This window comes from Artibeus jamaicensis, unplaced genomic scaffold (genome assembly GCF_021234435.1).
Source record: "Artibeus jamaicensis isolate MK-2021 breed Jamaican fruit bat unplaced genomic scaffold, CSHL_Jam_final contig_594, whole genome shotgun sequence".
In the NCBI taxonomy this organism is placed as follows: domain Eukaryota; kingdom Metazoa; phylum Chordata; class Mammalia; order Chiroptera; family Phyllostomidae; genus Artibeus; species Artibeus jamaicensis.
Window position 1 is genome coordinate 969,416 of NW_026521898.1, and position 19,535 is coordinate 988,950.

The window sequence follows — 19,535 nt, forward strand, 5'->3', positions numbered from 1 at the left end:
TGCTGCTAGGTGAGTGATCTACAAAGCCATCTGTATCAGTGTACCAGATGGTGCTGTTGTAAGAGGCTGCATTCAGCTTCAGTGAATTTTTTTTTGAAGACTCAACATGTCTGACCATTTCATGGTGGGTATGTTACAAGCACACCTGCCCAGACCAAGCTGAGTGCTCAGCATTTTTTGACCAAGAATGCCATGATCCCATGCCCCACCCTCTCTAGTCACCCAATCTCTAACCTAGCAACATTTTTTGTTTGTTTCTCAGAATGAAAAAAGTCCTAAAAAAAAAAAAATATATATATATATATATATATATATATATATATATATTTTACCTATATGAAGGAGGTGAAACAAAAAAAGGCAGAAGCACTAAAATCATCAAAATTGACAAGTTTAAAAACTATTTGGAGGAGTGGGGAAAATATCTTCATAGGTGTGTTACATCAAGTGGGGAGTACTCTGATGGTAACTGAAATTTAAACATGTAAGAATAAATATACAACTTTTAATAAAATTCTGGTTTTGGAGGGTCCTCACACATAGGTCATAAAATGTTCTCTGGCAATCACTCATCATGGTCAAGGACCCTAATTTAAATTCTTTCAGGGAAAAGGAAAAGTTTCTTGTGAGCCCTCAGGGTCTCAATTGCATTCAACTTACAATAATTAACTTGCCAAAGTGGCACATCTTGGGAAGGCCTGTTCTAAACCTTTTAGGTGCAACTAAATTTTGCCATTACTGTGTTATAGTTAAATTTAAATAGTGATAAATCAAGTTAATAAAGTGCTTTCATGAGGACATCATTAACAAAAGTTAACTGAAAAATATACCCACAGCAATATTCCCAACCACAAAGATAAACAACCACCTTCCACTCAGAAGGAAATAGTAACAATGAATATCTGAAATTGCAATCTTCAATCAATATCACAGGTTTTTAAGTTTCTACATACATGTTAAAATTATTAAACTATTATTTTATTTGCATTTATTCCCCTAAATCACATCATTCTCATTGAAAATATAAAACTGATAAGAACAAATAACATTTGAACTAAATATACAAGCAAACATCCATGATAATTGTAACAGAGGCCAAAATGGTGCTACATGGGTTATTTGTTTAGAGATCTTGAAGATGGGGTTCTCTTCATCCCTGAACCCAGAAGTGTGCTCCACAGTTCCCTACAGTCCCTTGTACTCAATCAGTATTTGCTGAGTCCTAAAGAAACATTCAGGAAAGACTCCAGATCCACTATAAGATCCATATCCTCTTCCCGGCCAATAATATTTGCTGAAAAGCAGAGAAACAAGTCAGAAACAGTTTAGTCAAAACAGTGAAAAAAAGATAATAATGCTGCCAGTGATTATTTCTGAGTACTGTGATTAAGAATATTGGTTCCATTTTTTCCCCTGACATTTTATACCCTGTATTTTCTAATTTTCCTGTAGTAGAAATGTGTTATTATTTTTAATAATTGGGAAAATGTTAAGGGAAAAATATCCTTTTATCTTCAAGTCATTATCACAGTTCCTTTAAATGAGTAGCTCTCTACCCAAGGTTACGTTTGAATCACTGGAAACTTATTTAAAAATGCCCAATTGAAGTCCCACCCTAAACCCACTAAATTGTATAGGTGAAGAACCAAGACTTCTTCAAGTTACCCAAAGATTCTACTGTGCAGCCAACACCAACAGCTATCTATGCTTTACAGGTTCCTACTTTAGCTGCAAAGGTGAATTTCTTTGGAGAGCATTAAAATTCAAGATCAAAACACCAAAAAGAAAAACAAAGTTGAGGGGAGGGGGGTATAAGGGGACTAAATGGTAATGAAAAAAATATAATAAAGATTATATCTTTAAAAAAGAAAAAATATTCTTTTGGTTGAACTCCAAATGTAGAGTTATAGCAGATTCTGGTGAGAATTTCAGTTACTTCCTAGAGCGTACACAAAGAAAAAAGAAACCTTAGCTGGAAATACCAAGATGGGTAAAGTAAGCGAGTAAGGACTGAGTGGACAAAACAGGGCTGTTTTGTACAGGTGCAGTCTGGGTCACAGTGGCAGATGCATCTCAAGAGGAACACAAGCAAGAGAGAAAAAGGCAGGGCCAGATCCCTCTTGGGCATGGCCACCTGTGTTAGGCTAGTCAGAACTCACCTGCAGCTCCCCAAATGCAGGCCTTCACACCTGTTTCCACCTTCTCGGTTTGGGGCAGCATTTCCAAGCAATATGGGAAATATGCACACTTCTGTACTTTGGTAAAAGCCAAGGCATTGCCACATGAGGCCCTTTTCTCTTCAGTGCATGGCCCAGGCCTGTGAAGCATCTACACTGGGAAGCACAATATAAAAGGAAAGCAAGTAGCAACTTAAACTTGGTGCTGAACCTGGACACCTCACTAAGTGGGGTAAAATGTACCCACTTAGTAGCAGAGGCACAATTCACCTTCAGCACTTTTCCTTAAAAAAAAAACACAAAAAAAAAACCAGAAAGGGCATATACCTGTTTGTGCTTGGCTCTTCTTGGATATAAGAAGGCTTTACCTCCAATGTTACCCAGCATTAAATATTTGTATCTCATCACCGATTTAAAAGGATCTATTTTTACTTCTACCTCTCTCCCTCTTCTAATTTATAAGCTCTCCCTCTTTCTTCACTGTCCACTCCAACCCCTGTCTACATAGCTGAGCCCTTTTGGAAAAGGAAAAACTGTGTTTAAGATAAAGAAGCCACTTGCAGCAGAGTGCAATTAAAAGAAAAAAAAAAAAAAGGAAAGAAAGCAGCCTTCACACCCCCCACAGCAGTCATGTTTCAACCTGCTTGATGGGCTTTTGAATTGGTAGTAACAGATCAAAAGAGTATGCTTGAACAAATCCTGCCAAAAATATCTTGCAAATCAACAATCTGAAACCTGCAACCCATTTCTCCATAGAAAGAGCACTTAGTTGAACACAAATTTACTTCCTGAATCCCATAATATGTAGTGTTAATAGTAAACCTTAATAATGTTTTTCTGCATCAAATGGCTTACTTAGATCTCACTGAGCAGGGTTGTAGAGCTCCCTCTTTGCCCTCCAGAATTAGCCCTAGACTCTTATTGACAGCTTCATCCTGTGGGTGCTCAGATATAATGTCTAGGGAATGGGGTAAAGGGGCCTCCAGTCAACAATGGGGGCCAGGCTACTGGCCACACAGCCGCAAGACACTCCCGGGGAAATTCGGTGGCTGGGGTGGCCAGGGGAAGAAGAGGGGAACAGCACAAGTCCCGGAAGCAGAAAGCCAGTGCGGGTGCCTGTGGCTCCACTGCAGATATGGGCGGAACAAGAAAGAAGTGCCATAATCCAATAAGGTGTCAGGAGTTAAGGAACTCTGAATCCTAAAACCAAATGATCCTCTAGGATTATGATGCTCCCATCTCCTGAATGCAGTTGCACAATACACTTTCTTACAATTGAATCCTCATTGCACTCTAAAGTAGGTTCTTACTTGCTAGCACAGATAAGAGTGTAGAAAAATGCAGAAATTTGCCTGTGGCCCCCAGTAAGTACAGAGGTCAGAATTCAAATCCATGTTTAACTGGCTTTCCTCTCCTTTAGGAACAGCTCTCTCTCTCTCTCTCTCAATTTCAGGGCCAGGATTAAAATACTTTTCCAAAATCATCCCTAACAAAAATATTTGCATATTAACACAACCTTACTACAACTAAACAGGAAAAAAGCTGTCGAATTACATAAATAAAATAAACTTTCAAAGCATACTCAGTTATACTTGTATAAGACAAAACTAACTGTAACCCAATATATACCTCTATCTCATAAACCTCAAAAGCTCATTCCTTCCCAGATCCCCTAAGGAGAAGCCTCTGCTACCATATTTACTACAGCCATTTTTCCAAGATGCTATGGGAACATTGCCACCTCTTACATGACAGCCTTCATGACACTCCAAGAGCCAACAGGTGACTTCCTCTTCAGGGTCCTGCAGCAGGCTAATCCCTAAAACCCCTCCCAAACACAAACAATGTCCTATTAAATCCTAGTTCCCATTACACATGCTATAAATTTTAACCCAGGAAAGCAAAAACACTTAGATATCTCTATATGTATATTTACATCTATTTCCTGACATGTACAATAGATTTAAGAGAAGAAAAGACAAAACCCAGGTTATGTGATCTTCACTGTTCCAAGAGCTAAGTAGTAATTTCAGGTTTCCTGGACCCAACCTTAAGCCCTCTACTATTAATTGTGCCATACACAGAGAATCTTCTAAGATTTCCAGTTGGACTACCAATTATTTACCTGGTCCAGATAAATGAATTCCTTTTAAAACACTCCCTTGGTTCCCTGGCTGGTATCGCTCAGTGGTGAGAGGCAGTGAACCAAAGGGTCGCCTGTTTGATTCCCAGTCAGGGCACATGTCTGGGGTGCAGGCCATGTGCAGGTTCCTGGGGCACATGAGAGGCAACCACACATTGATGTTTCTCTCCCTCTCTTTCCTTCTGTCTGAAAATAAATAAATTCTTTAAAACACTCCCTTGCTTTTAGCAATTACAATAAAAAAGTAGCCATAATAACAATCTGGCAATAGTACAAATTTTGGACTATGCTTAAACACTTTAAAATCTGTATGTTCACACATCACTAAAGATGAGAATACAATTCAATGGAGAGAATATACTATATAAGTGAAAATTATTCAAAATTTTCTAAATTAGTCAAAATACCAAAATGGAGAGAGGCTAAGTAAAAAACACACACCACACACACACACAATATAGTTAATGAAAAAGCTCCAAGGGAAAATTAAAAAACAATAAAGGCAGTTCAATTTTTTCCAAATCCTATGTCTCCTTTTCAAGGTAAATATTGAAATGTAAATCAAAACTCTCTGAAATATCTATTATGTATTATCACATACCCTCAAAAACAATCTCCCCAAATTTTTCCATTCACCCTTAAGAAATTCACTCAATACTTTTTTCTTCCACATACACAAGACTGACCAACCTCACAAAGCCACATCACACCACTCAGAAGCTACCCCAAATTTTATTTCAGTTTCAGGTTCCCAAGTTATAGTTGAAACAGCACAACAATAATAATTTGAATATTCTTCCCAATAATTTGAATATTCTTCCCAAGCACACTTAGAGACTAGTGACAGACAACTGCACAAGATCATGTAATTCTGTCCCCCTGAAGCATTTAAACTTACTGAAAAGTAAATCATGAAATGGATTTGTTAAAAAAAAGTTGCTATAAAACAGTATGCAATGTTACATTGGCAGTAGTCTCATACATATCTTAATTGCATCATTTTTCTTGTGCTCAATTTAATCTCATGCTTTGAAAGTAGCACAGTCTACAGCCTGGTAACCCAGAAACAACAGATTATATACCATATGGCCTAACACTGTAGTAGGCTGTACCATCTAGGCTGTGTAAGTGTACCCTGTGATGTTTCACAACAAGAAAATCACTGACCAACAGATTTCTTAGAACATATTCCTATCATTAATCAGTTCATGACTGTACTGGCTCAAAAATTGGTTGTAAAACCATAAAACAAATATTAATTCCAGGCTGACACTAACTCACCATTAGGGACTATACTGGGAATGTCATCACAAGATAAGAACTCATCAAACACTTCTTCACTTGGGCTACATGATTCCTTTGTGCATGCATAAATATAGCTGATGACACAACTGGTAAGGTGTCCAGTTGGAATAAATGTTAAATGCCGAAAATACAGCTTTTAAGACAGACAAAATGAGAGTAAAAATAGTAACGCCTTGAATATAAAACAATGCAAAATATTTCTATGTCAGAAAGTAGAATAAAGAGCACATTGGTAGTCCTTATGCAGCTCAGCTTCCCATAAAAAAACCTCACAACTAACCCTTTTAATACAATGGCATACACAACCAGAAACTTCCAAGGTGAGTGATGTTCAGTAAATGTTACTTTCAGGCAGGGGTATCCAGCCTTTTGGTGTCTCTGCACCACACGGGAAGAAGAGGAGTTGTCTTGGCCCACACATTAAATATATTGTGACACATACTCACAAAAAAAAATCCCATAATGTTTTAAGTAAATCTACAATTTTGTGTTGGACCGCATTCACAGCCATCCTGGGCTGCATGTAGCCCACAGGCTGCAGGTTGGACATCCCTGCTTTAGAGTATTTTATTTTTATTTAGTGATTTTTTTTTAGAGAAAGAGGGAGGGAGAAAAAAAGAGGGAGAGAGGGAGAGAAACATCAATTTACTGTTCCACTTATTTATGCACTCACTGGTTGATTCTTGCATGTGCCCTGACTGTGATTGAACTGCAACCTTGGCATATGGGGATGGTGCTCTAACCAACTGAGCTACCTGGCCAGGGCCAGAACATTTTTTTAAAAGAGATAGTCTTCTTGTGATCCACTGACTCATTTGTTATTATCATAGTACTTAACATGTTATAAAATTACTTGTCAAATTGTTTGTCCCCCAGTAGACTATCAGCTCCCTGAAGACAAAATCAGGTCCATCTTGCTGGTGATTATATTCCCAGTGCATAGCTCACCAATGAATAAATCTCAGCAAATACTTACTAAATAAATAAAACCGCAACTATTAAACATTAAAATCAGAATATACTTATATTTTCTAAAATTTCACTCAGAAAATAAATAAATAACAGGAAGGAATTTAAAAATCCTTCCTTGGGGGGAAGGAGGAGGATTTCATTTGGTGTAACTTAAAAGAGCAGACAGCTCAGATTTTTTACTTTAACCTTACAAATTCTGGCAAAAAAAAAGCCCTCATATTTAAATTTCCTCTTAGTTCACTGTAAATTTACTAAAGTTAATAGTCATTGGTTTCATTTTTTAATTCTATTGGCCTCATCTTTAAAATTGATATTAAATGATTATACTGCTTCAATATAAGGCTGGCTTGCACATAATCAGTTATAACTTAGTGTTCAATCTTAATGCTGTGGCACTTTACACTCTAAACAGATTTTAGAGATCATCTTCCCATTATGGATTAATAATGAGACCCAGCAAAAATTATGGCTAAATAAGTAACTGCTGTTAAAACCCAGCCTCTTATTCTCATCAGTTCCAAGCTCTTTCCTCAGGTAATCAATTAATACCTAGTAATGCAAGGACATTAAAAAAAAACAAAACTTTCTACCACATAACAGCCTTTAATCGAAGTAAGACAGCTATTTTTTTTTAAAGTTTTGTTTATTTATTTTCATAGAGAGGAGAAGAGAAGGAGAAAGAGAACGAAACATCAATGTGTGGTTGCCTCTCACATGCCCCACACAGAGGACCTGGCCTGTAACCCAGGCCTGTGCCCTGACTGGGAATGGAACCAGTGACCCTTTGCTTCACAGTTGGGTGCTCAATCCACTGAGCAACACCAGGCAGGGCCAAAGTAGGACAGTATTTAAGGCATCTTTCCCATTTCCAATTATGCCAAACCTTTCATCCCACTACTGCAAATCCATTTAAGAAAGATTTAGAGAGAAGTCTACCATTGACAATCCTCTTATAGGGCTCCCAGATCCGCTCTGCACCTTCAGTCTGTAAGACTCACAGGATGTCAAATCTTTTGGCCTTATGGTTGATTCCAAATGCTGTGGAACTTTCTGTCCCTAGATAATAGATTCCCTGTTCAAAGAAAAGCTAAATATTAGTACCCTCCACATTCAACTTCCTTTCATAGAATTCATGACAACTTTTATTATCTTGTTAACCCAGTGAAGAAAAGGTCCACTCTAGAAATGAAGCAAAGGCCAGTATTACCCGCCAGGTTTATTTCTATTTGGTAGGGATTACTATGCCAACCTGGTAGCAAAGGTAAATAACTTGCCCAAAACCATGCAGCTCATAAGTGACTAAGTAGTAATATAAACCCAAGTTGGACGAGAAATCTAACTAATGCCCCTCTTCTTGCTCTAACACAGAATCTTGGCCTTCAGCAACTTTGCAACATTAGCCATCAATACAGGCCCTCCAAAGAATTAACTAGCGATATGACTCAAAAGACACAACAAATAAAATAAAATAATGTAGTAGTGAATACATACTTATTTTACTTCTATAACCCACCTTTCCACAACTGCAACAACCTCTTGATTATCCTGTTTTCGTATGTGAGATACAATATACTAACTTCTCCCTATAATTTATTTCTTGATACTATTACAAACAATAGGAAATAAAATTACTGGGATTTACATTTCAAATCTGACTTTCCAATATACTTAACCTCTGTCTTCCTTGGGGATAATAAAATCATCTCTGGGGAGTATGCTGTTGATTCAGTAAATTAATAAATGGAAAACCCTTTGAATAGTGCCAGGCCTGAAGTAAATGCTCAATACATGTTAATTATTGTAATCTATAATAATCATCCTCATCACCATTAACATCTAGAACATCAACATTAAAATGTTTTGTCTGTTTTGTTCACTGTTGTATCCTGAGTGCCTGACACATAGTTGACACTCAAACATTTGTTGAATGAATTAATTATGATTACTAGTACTTCTACTACTAAGTAGAGGGTGACTTACATCACAACGTAATTCATCTGGCAGAAAAATTAATTAAGCATGGAATAAAATTGCTACCTGGAAATTTAGGATAGGTATGAAGCAATTAACTGCTAATAGCCCAAATGTAATGTTTACTGCAAAAGATAAGGGAAGCTACTCTCTAGTCAAGGAAGGACCTCCTCAGATCAAACTAACCCACCAGAAGAAAAGTCAAAAGTATTTGCTAAGTGCAATTTGCAGGCCAAAAGACTTTAAGGTTTAGACAAACTTCTTTATTCATAATACAGGTACAAAAATCTAGAATAGGGGACTTCTGAGTCTCCTAAAAAAATCTAATCTGGGCCGAAACAGCAAGGACAAGCCCCACCCTACAGAAAGGACAGTAGCATTGAGGAAAGGAAGTACTGAGAGGGGTTCTGGCCAAGATGGAGGCATATGTAGAAACACTTTGCTTTCTCACACAACCAAAAAAAGGGTAACAACCACTTAAAAAATAATAACAACAACCAGACCTGCCAGAATAGCAATCTGCATGGAACTCCAACAAACAAGGAGTTAAAGAAACATACATCCAGACTGGCTCACCGAGACAAGAAGTATGATCCAAATGAAAGAACAGATCAAAGCTCCAGAAGAAGAGCTAAGCAATGAGGAGACAGACAATCTACCTGATGCAGAGTTCAAAACACTGGTCATCAGGATACTCACAGAATTGACTGAGCTTGGTCACAAAATGAAGGAAGAAATGAAGGCTACACAAAGTGAAATAAAGCAAAATATACAGGGAACCAACAGTGAAGAGAAGGAAACCAGGACTCAAATCAACCATTTGGAGCAGAAGGAAGAAATAAATATCCAACCAGAACAGAATAAAAAAAGAATTCCGAAAAATGAGGCTACTCTTAGGACAACGTTAAATGTTCCAACATCTGAATCACATGGGTGTCAGAAGAAAAGGAAGAGCAAGAAATTGAATATTTATTTGAAAAAATAACAAAGGAGAACTTCCCTAATCTGACAAAGGAAGTAGACTTACAGGAATTCCAGGAAGCTCAGCAAGTCCCAAAGAAATTGGACCCAAGGCACATCATAATTACATTATGATGCAGACACCGGCCCACAGTGTCCACATCACTATGGGTGAAATGAGACATTCACATGGACTACTGAGTCCGGTGGAGAAAAAGGGACAGCACCGCTTTTCTCTCAAGGGGAGCAAAAACGCGGCCCTTGCCGTGACTGGCCTTTATTGGGTTTCTCAGCATATTACATGATGCTCCTCATTTTTTTTTTTTTACTATGCACAGGTTGCTTTATGTGATTACCTTTTAAAAACAAAGGAGAGGAGGCCTATAATCACATCACAGAAGAGGGATATTTGCAAATGAAAAGGCAAAAGTGGTTGAACTGGTTACACTGGTCCTTGGAAGGTTTAGCATGGATTTTAGGAAGTTACTTGGTAGTAAATGTTTGCCACTGGGGGCTGGGCCCAAGCCACACAGAATGGTGTCCTACACATTACCCAAGATTAAAGAGGAGAAAATCTTAAAAGCAGCAAGAGAAAAGGAGACAGTTACCTACAAAGGAGTTGCCATTAGGCTATCAGCTGATTTTTCAAAAGAGACCTTACAAGCAAGAAGGGGCTGGAAAGAAGTATTCAAAGTCATGAAAGGCCAGGACCTACATCCAAGATTCCTCTCTCCAGCAAATGGAAAGGCAGATAAAGTGCTTCCCGGATAAAGTCAAGTTAAAGGAGCTCATCATCATCAAGCCCTTATTATATGAAATGTTAAAGGGACTTACCTAAGAAATAGGAGATAAAAAACTATGAACAGTAAAATGACAACAAACTGACAACTATCAAGAATTGAACCTAAAAAACAAAAACAAAAACTAAGCAAACAACTAGAACAGGAACAGAATCACAGAAATGCAGATCACATGGAGGGTTGTCAGTGGGGAGGGGGATGAAGAGAATGGGAGGAAGATATAGGGAATAAGAAGCATAATTGGTAGCATAAAATAAATGGGGTAAGGTTAAGAATAGTATAGGAATGAAAGAAGTCAAAGAACTTATATGTACAACCAATGAACACGAACTAAGGGCAGCAGGGGGCAAAGGGGTACAGCAGAAGCTCGAGGATGAGGAAATGCAGAAGGGGGGATATGGAAGAGACAAAAATTGGGACAACTATTATAGCATAAGTAATAAAATATACTTTAAAGAAAAAGAAAGGAAGTAATGAATCTAAGGGCATAGCAAATGAATTAGGAGCTATAATTCTCAAATCAGTGCGCAGGTTTGTAGGGCCCTTCAGAACAATTTGTAGCAGCCACAAAATCAAGCATCTCAGCCTGTCACAAGCCCTTCTACACCATCTGAGAACTGGGACTATCCATGTGCTCATCAGGGCTCTGGGCAAGCTCTCCAGTCAATTTCATTTAGGCAACCCATCATCCAGGCTGCAGGCCCTGCAATGTACCTGTTGGATTTCATGAATTGTCTTAACAGCACTTGACAACCACCTCCCCCACCCAGAAGACACAGAGGTTTATGAGACAGGCACTTTGCTCTAACCAGTTTCATCTCCTACTGCAAAAATCCTCAGAGAACTGAGAAAATGCTGGGGAAAGAAGCCACCAGGAGTCTCCAATAGACCTCAGAAAACACAGCCTTCTACCTCTCTCCCCCATCTTTATTTCATACTGACACACAAGCTAATAATGTTAATATCTCTTCATGATCATGGTAAAGCACTAATCAAAATATACATACATAGCAGCTTTTAAAAGCAACTTTCTTCTTGAGAACTTCTGCTGTTTGTCAACAAACTACCCAACAGGGCTAGTCTGACTTGACATGGGAGAGAAGAATAGTCTATTCTGAGGAAAAAATAGTTCATTAAGAGTTCTTAGGCAAAGTTCTCCAAGTCTCAGTTTCTTGTCTGGTAAAAGAATGAACACGTACCACCTGGGGATAAATGAGATAATATAAAACGCTTAGTACATTGCCAGGCACACATATTCATTCTACCAATGTCAGTAAATTTTTTTCTGTATCCTCCACCCAAGTATTTCTCTAAAAGGTATCCAGAATCCTGGTTAAAGAGGAACATGCTGCCTCACTCCCTAAGCCCAATTCTTTTTTTTAAGTATTTTTCCTTGATTATGGTATTGCAGTTTTCCCAATTTTTCACCTTTTATCTGCCCTCCACTCTGCCCCCCCCAACACTGCAGCATCCCCCCGCCCTTAGTTCATGTTCATGGGTTGTCCGTTTCCTGAGTTCTCTGTTTCCTATACCATTTTTTATCTCTTCCCATCTATTTTATGCCTACTAATTATGCTTCTTCCCTGTACTTTTGCCCCCCTATTCCTCCCTTGCCCCTCCCCACTGAACTCCCTCCATGTGACTCCCTCCCTCCCTCCATTTCTCTGATTCTGTTCCTATTCTGGCTGTTTGCTTAGTTTTTATTTTTGTTGCTTTTTTCTTTCAGGTTCATTTGTTGATAGTTGTGAGTTTGTTGTCATTTTATCCGTATTTTTTATCTTCTTTTTCTTAGATAAGTTCCTTTAACATTTCATATAATAAGGGCTTGGTGATGATAAACTCCTTTAACTTGACCTTATCTGAGAAGCACTTTATCTGTCCTTCCATTCTAAATGAAAGATTTGCTGAATAGAGTAATCTTGGATGTAGGTCCTTGCCTTTCATGACTTTGAATACCTCTTTCCAGCCCCTTCTTGCTTGTAAGGTTTCTTTTGAGAAATCAGCTGATAGCCTAATGGGAACTCCTTTGTAGGTAACTGTCTCATTTTCTCCTGCTGCTTTTAGGATTTTCTCTTTCATCTTTGGTAACTTAATGATGATGTACCTTGGTACAAGAAGTTCCTCTTTGGGTCCAACTTCTTTGGGACTCTGGGCTTCCTGGACTTCCTGGAAGTCTATTTCCTTCACCAGATTAGGTAAGTTTTCCTTCATTATTTGTTCAAATAAGTTTTCAATTTCTTGCTGTTGTTCTTCTCCTTCTGGTACCCCTATAATTCGGATACTGGAACGTTTCAGGTTGTCCCAGAGAATCCTCAGCCTCTCTTCATTTTTTTGGATTCTTGTTTCTTCATTCTGATCCAGTTGAATGTTTATTTCTTTCTTTTGTTCCAAATCATTACTTTGAATCCTGGTTTCCTTCTTGTCACTTTTGGTTCCCTGAATATTTTGTTTTATTCCATTTTGGGTATCTTTCATTTTTTTCTTTCATTTTTCGAACAAGCTAAATCCGTTCTGTGAGTACTTTGATTACCAGGACTTTAAATTCTCCATCAGATAGGCTGGCAATCTCCTCACTGCTTAGTTCTGAAGTTCTGCTGTGTTCTTTCATTTGGGCCATATTTCTTTGTCTTGGCACACCTGATAAAAGTTGTAAGGGGTTGGACTTTAGGTATTCACCCAGGTAGGGAAACCCTCCTTGTTGTGCTGTCTGTGGGGGAGGGGCCAGAGAGGGAATAATGCAGCTTGTCTGCTTGTCTCTAGAGCACTTTCCAACAGACTCTCATGTCAGACTGGAAGTATCTCCCACTGCAGCAGCCCCAGCCTTAGCCTACAGTCAGCTCTGAGTCTCAGTTTACCCCTAAAGTCAGTCCCTCCCCTGCAGCTCTGCCAATCTTTGTAGTCAGCCCCATCCCTCAGCCGCCTCGCCATGGTTTTTCTGAGTCAGCCAGCTCGGTCCGCCTTACCATGCCAGTCTGGTCATTGTGGTTGGTTTCTTCTTTAATTCCTTGGTTGTCTGAGTTCCCTGCAGTTTGATTTTCTGGTGTTTTTGGTTGTTTATTGATTTTAGATTGGTTGTTATCCTCCTTTTTTGGTTGTTCGAGGAAGCAAAGGGAACTACTTACACCTTCATCTTGGCTGGAACTCTCCATAAGTCAGCCTAATTCTTTACATGGAATCACAGCCAAGTAAGTTAGGTTTAGTGATATTTTGATCCAACAAAGGTTCAGAAAAGACTGCTTCAAAGGACAGGCAAGTTCAGAACTCTACACCTCAAAGAAAACCATTCAAGACCAAAAAGCTTGGAGTCCAGCCAAATATGGAGAGATGCAGCACTAGGTTTTTCAATATCATGAGTGGACAAGGTAGTGCTCAATAAGTTTGAAGGAACTAGAGACAAGCTACCACCTCAGGGACAGCATATGGCCTTGAATGAACAGTGCATGTCCGAAGAATGGGTTATCTAAAGTTAACCTCTGTTTAGTCCCTATAGTGTTATTAGTTTTCCACTGTAGATCAAATACTAAAGATTCTTATGTAATTACAGTAAGCCTCATAATCTTTCAAAATTACACATATTGTTACAATAAGATGTTAAATTTTATCCAAAGTTACCTTTGCCTTAAATATTGAAATAGCTTTGATTACTCATCCAGATGTACATTTGTTATTGTGCAACTCTATTTCTATAATATACATTTTACTACTACATAGTCTTCTACTCCAATTTTTCTGGCTCAAAGCAGCCTCTCTTTCTTGTTGTTAGTGAAGGACAGTGCTGAACAGTCCTAAGACAATGTAAAGACAAGAATCTGGGGTTTAATCCTAACTCTGGCACTTGCTCTGTAACCTGGGGAAATCACACTTTTTCAGTCTCCTTTCTTCCTCTACATAATGGTGATTAACAACTCCATTTATAAAATCACAACATGTATGCAAAGGGAATATCTTTTCTTTTTTTCTTTTAGTGGTTAATATGAGTACAAAAATAGTAGGAACTATATCACACTTAACTGGACATATTATTTTCTTCCCCTGAAATGGGTATATTCCAAGTCCTTTAAATATGAAATTGTAACAAATCATTTCATTTCCTAAATTGCAATTTATCTGTCAGGTATATACTATCCAATTCTCCCCTGACAATGCCTTACTACTACTCAGCTAAGAAGCAGTACAACATAACATTTTATTCCCAATTGTACAGACTTCTACAGTTTCCAGGCAAGTTTTCTGCAAGACAATGAACATCAGTAACTAAAAGACTGTTTTATGGCAGCTAGAATAAGCTGAAGAACTCGGTGAAATTAGTGAAAATTTTAAAAAGCCATAAAATTAAAATTCTGAAACAAAGTAATATGGTTTAAATAATCTAACCGTAATAACTCAGAGTCAATCTTTTTCATCTATGCAAGTCTTTACCAAAAACTTGTCTTCCAACCATGGACAAGTTAACTCCTCTTGACCATGACTAACTCTCAACTATTTAAAGATAAATGTTTTGTCCTCCAGGCATCAAGGTACAACTCCAGAACCTTGAATTGGTACTTGCTTAAATGTTTGACCAGCTCTAAACCACTTCCTAAGGAAACTCTAGGCCTACCTGCAGGTGGGAAGGACCTCACCATGTCATATGCTTCCATGTAAAACACCAACATTAACCTTACTATTAAAAATACCAGACAAAGTAATCTACAGTTCCAACTTGCCGGCCCTCCTGGCAGACATCAGCTTGATATAAGTATTAGAAAAGGGAAAATCCAAACACTAGCTATTTAATTCTTTGAAGTCTCCACCTACCCAAAAGTGTGCTTTCACTGTCCATTAGGGAGTAGTAAGAGTGTCCTAAGAAGATGGCTCTGCCTACTTGAAAAAACTACTATGGAACACATCGGGCATCATATTATTCTGACTTTGTTGTTATTCCACTGAGAGCTTAGTACTAATAAAATGTTGCACTCACCTACCCACTTTGTCTTAACTGTCACGAAAGTCAAAGATGAATTTTATGCCCTTCTGACAGCAGCTATCCTCAGCTTTGGGTTTTAGTACACTACCTGCATCTTTCTATTGCCTTCACTGCAGATTCCTGTTTCTTTTATTCTTTGTATGATGGTCTAGTGATGTGTTATTTTTATTGAAGCCACCTCAAAATTATTTTGAAAATGAGCAAATGCATAAATAACCTAATAATTTAATTTCCTTTGGTTTTACTATTTTTTCCTCAGTGTCCCCCGAAACTCTCCCTTTTCTGTATTCCTATGCATGCTGTTCACTCCCAACAGTCCCTGCTATTTCTAGCATTCAATAGCTTCTCCTAGACTCCTGAGGTTGAATGAACCATTCATTCAGAGCCTAATATATTTTTACAATACTGATTTTTTCACGTGTATTATCTTTTCATGTACATCGTCTTAAGTTCCTCAAAGAATGTGCAATTCTAATGGGCAGAGAGGACATCTTACAGTTCTTCATATTCCCAGCAGCATCAAAACAAGCCTTGAACACAACAGACACACAGTCTGTTCTTTTAACAGGAAAAGTTCAGCATTTTTGAAAGCCCATTCAGAGTTACCATCCTAAAGCAGTTTAGAAACAAAAAAAATAAGATAGTAAATTACCTGTAGCCAACTGGAATTGCATATATAAATACATATACAGTTCCCAGAATAGCTGCTTTTAACAGAATTAGCATTTGCAGAGGCTTCTAGTGGAATTAAAAGGAGTAAGACTTGTGAGGATGTTTGGTCACAAGATAACAACTCCAATGATGTACAAGGTGACAGTATTCAAAGAACAGTACGAGTTCCATAGATGAGTAAAGAACAAGCATAATTAGACAATGGAGCTGTAATGCAAAGCCACACACTGGTTTTCTTTAAGGTGATTTAGTAAGGTAAACACTTTGGATAATGATGCACGACTACTCTGTCAAGAATACATAGCAGAGAGAAAGCTAGACTAAGAAGCCTGGGAGTAAATACTAGCAACAAACTATAGAAATGATCCCTGAAAGTATAGTCTTAACAGTAAATACTAGTGATGTAGAACAGACAGGGCACACTGGCTATCTGCACTTTTTCTCATTTGGGAATTCATAAATCCATTTAAGAGCCTGTCTGGGCACAATTGCCATGATAACCTTAAGGGCCAGAGCAGAGGTTCCACCTCTTTTGAGGGCTCTTCTTAAAGTAAAACAATCTCAATCTCAACAATCTCTCTCTCTCCCCCCTACCCCCCTCCACACAGCTGTAATTTAATGTGTGTGGCTTACCACACACATCAAACAAAATGACTTAGAGCAACTCCTGGGTTCAAATCTCAGTTCTGACAATTGGTATTAGGTGTGTACTTTCAGGGAACGTATTTAACCTTACTTAACCAGATGAAGAATGAGGATAAAAACTGTCTGCCTCTTCAGTAGACATATCAAATGTTTAGCAGAATGAGTAGCTCAGTAAGCCCTCACCAAGATTATTTTTAAAATAGACAAGGTATGGATTTTCGGACCCCTCATATTAACTTCAAAGTCCTCCAGAGATCCTTGATACTCATATTGGAACTCAGTGTCCTAGAAGATAAATGCAAAGCAGAGCAGTAAATTCCTTCATCAAGGATTTATACGGCAGCTACAAAATTCCATACAGACCAGGGGCTACAGAAGCCAACACAACACCCAACAAGTAAAGGTACAATGCAGAAGGTGGATGCTGGAAGGATGTGGGATTGGTGCAGAGATTAAAAGGAAACTAAAACTCAAGCAAGAGTTTAAAGCTGAAAATAATATGGAGAGCCAAAGATGTCTGGTCAGGGAGTAGCAAGCTGAATATGTGCTTAAGGAAGACTGTCCCCCTAGCAATCTACAAGACAGACTAGAGCTGGTGGGGGGGGGGGGGGGGGGGCGGGCACATCTCTTATCACTCAGTACTAACCAGAAGGCTGTGTTCAAAGCTCTAAATAAGGTTCCATTTCTAACTGCATTGATTCATACTGCTGGTCACTTAAATTGGTGTTAAGTCATACCAATGATTTACATTAATATGTTAACTTCTTCATGATACTAAAAAAAAAAAATTTATCTTCAAGAGCTCATGTAAGCTTAGTAAACATTTAAGCTTCAGACCTAATCTAAGAAACCGGAAAAGGGGGAACCACCTGCAGAAGAGTACTCAGCATCAGAAAAAGATGGACAGTAGTAAGCCCTTGCCTGATTTAAGGGTTCTCTTTCTCAACCGCAAATCCATAATCTAACCACCATTTTCAAATACTTGAATATTGGAATTACCTTAAACAAAGTCAGATGCATGAAATAACCAGAAATTAATCAGATATCCAGTCCTTAAAATTGTCTAATCTTTTTTGACTCTACATCTGGCTAATTTCAACTTCTCTCTAATGCTGGAGAGCTTTGAGAACACAGTTTGAATCCTGACTGGACACTTCCCAGTTGTCTCCAGGCAACTTGTTTGACTTCAGGCAAATCAAACTCCCATGGCTTCAGTTTCCACATCTGTAAGGTGAGAATACCCCCTCAGAGAGCAGTTGTGAAAACTAAATGAGTTAATAACATTAGTCAGTTGACTAAAACATAAGTACAATATGTATTAGCTATTGTCGTCACCTTTATTACAGAAACACTGTCTACTGCCAGATCTCCGGGGGCACAGCCATTACATTTTTTTAAACAAAAATACACAAAATTATTTCATTGCCACTGAATGAAAAACAGCATAGCTTGACAGGACACAGTACTCAGTCCCTACCTGTAGCAATACTTCTAAGGGATGGCTGTCACAAACTGGCCATGGTCTCACCCCGCACGTGAGGTTCCGGCATTCAGGACTCCTCTCGTGATTACCTCAGTCAGAAAACTCATTTCTTTGGAAATGGAAACCTGGTATGTGTGAACACGAATCTCAGAAGTTTGTGAAATTTTAAAGTTTCTGTGAAGTATGCTTGAAAAAAGAAAAAAGCATTTCCTGGTCTGTAACTCCACAGCACTACTTTGTCATTTTCTGTTTTCTATATGAAAATCTGGTGAGGTGGAACCAAAACAGCAAGAAACTTCCTTCCCTACTTCCCAACTATTAGCAGATAAGGAGCCCCAGTGTGACTCCATACACATACAGATACTTTTCCCTACGTTAATAAACTATGGTTTTCCCTCCAAGGCACTAGGATGCGCAAAGAACTAAATTCCAAGTGCACCCGAGAGGACTTGTAAAAACAAGGACTTCAGTCACCACTAATTGCTCAGGTGTGAGGACCACGTCCCACGCAGACTATACGCTCCCATACCCCAGTGGAGCATCAGAAACATTCATTGCAAATAGCACACTCCCCACAAGCCACACCTTGCCTCCGACCTCTCGAGCAAAGCACGCCTTCCGGGACGCCGAAAAGGCTGTTCCAGGAACTTAGGAAGCCAGAGCACGGGGATAGGTAGAGCACGTGCCCTGGCAGCAGCAGGCCCGGCTCAGGCGCCCGCCTCCGCACTCACCTGGCCCGTGATGCCAGTGATGAGAGCCACCTTCCTGGGTTTGCCCATCTCGCCGTCTCCGGAGCCCCGAGCGCTAGAGCAGTGTGCCTGAGCTTGTGCCATGTCCCTGAGGGCGTGTAGCAGAGGGCAGGGCAGCGCGAAGGCGAGCGGAGCTGAGGCAGCGGCGCCGGGGGTAAGAAAGTAGGGGTGTGCCGGCGGCGCGCAAGCTGCGTCCCCGAGGTTGCAGAAACTGAGCGCTCCGCGCTGCCAGATGCCACAGTCTGACTGTAGAACTCTGAAGAACCAGTGGGAAGGGCCGGGCTGACGGAGGCGGGCCCAGGAGCTGGGCGGCCCGGCAGCATCCAGGGGCGCATCGCGTCACCGCGTAGGCCGTTGACGCTCAGGCGGTGCCTGCGGCAGGCCCCGCCCGCCGTTGAGAGCCACGCGAGCGGCTCGGGGCGCCGGAGGGCGGAGCCTCCAGGTCCTGCTAACCCGAAGCATCAGGACCGGAAGTGGTACTTGATTTTAGCCGTTGCGGGTGGGAGCGGGCTGAAAGCTGGTCGCATACGTCACATTTTTTCTTTCTACGTTATCTCGCCGCCTTCTGCATTTCCCAGGGATCCTAATAATTAGCCTAGGGAGTGTGCTGGAAGAAACGATAGACTGATCTTCCTGTTAGGAGAAAACCTTGAATTCCAAACTCTGGACATCATGGGCTTGGGTCAAAGGCT

At 39.5% G+C, this 19,535-nt stretch overlaps 1 protein-coding gene across 1 annotated transcript in view; it reads right to left on the minus strand.

Annotated features, from left to right (window-relative positions):
- The window catches only part of GMDS (GDP-mannose 4,6-dehydratase), a 711,168-nt gene extending 692,023 nt beyond the window's left edge, over positions 1 to 19,145 (minus strand). The window contains exon 1 of the mRNA XM_037128689.2: positions 18,826 to 19,145. Coding sequence (XP_036984584.1) covers positions 18,826 to 18,927 — 102 coding nt within the window. The 5' untranslated portion in view covers positions 18,928 to 19,145. The remainder of the gene's footprint in view (positions 1 to 18,825) is intronic.
- Between the last annotated feature and the right edge of the window lie 390 nt (positions 19,146 to 19,535).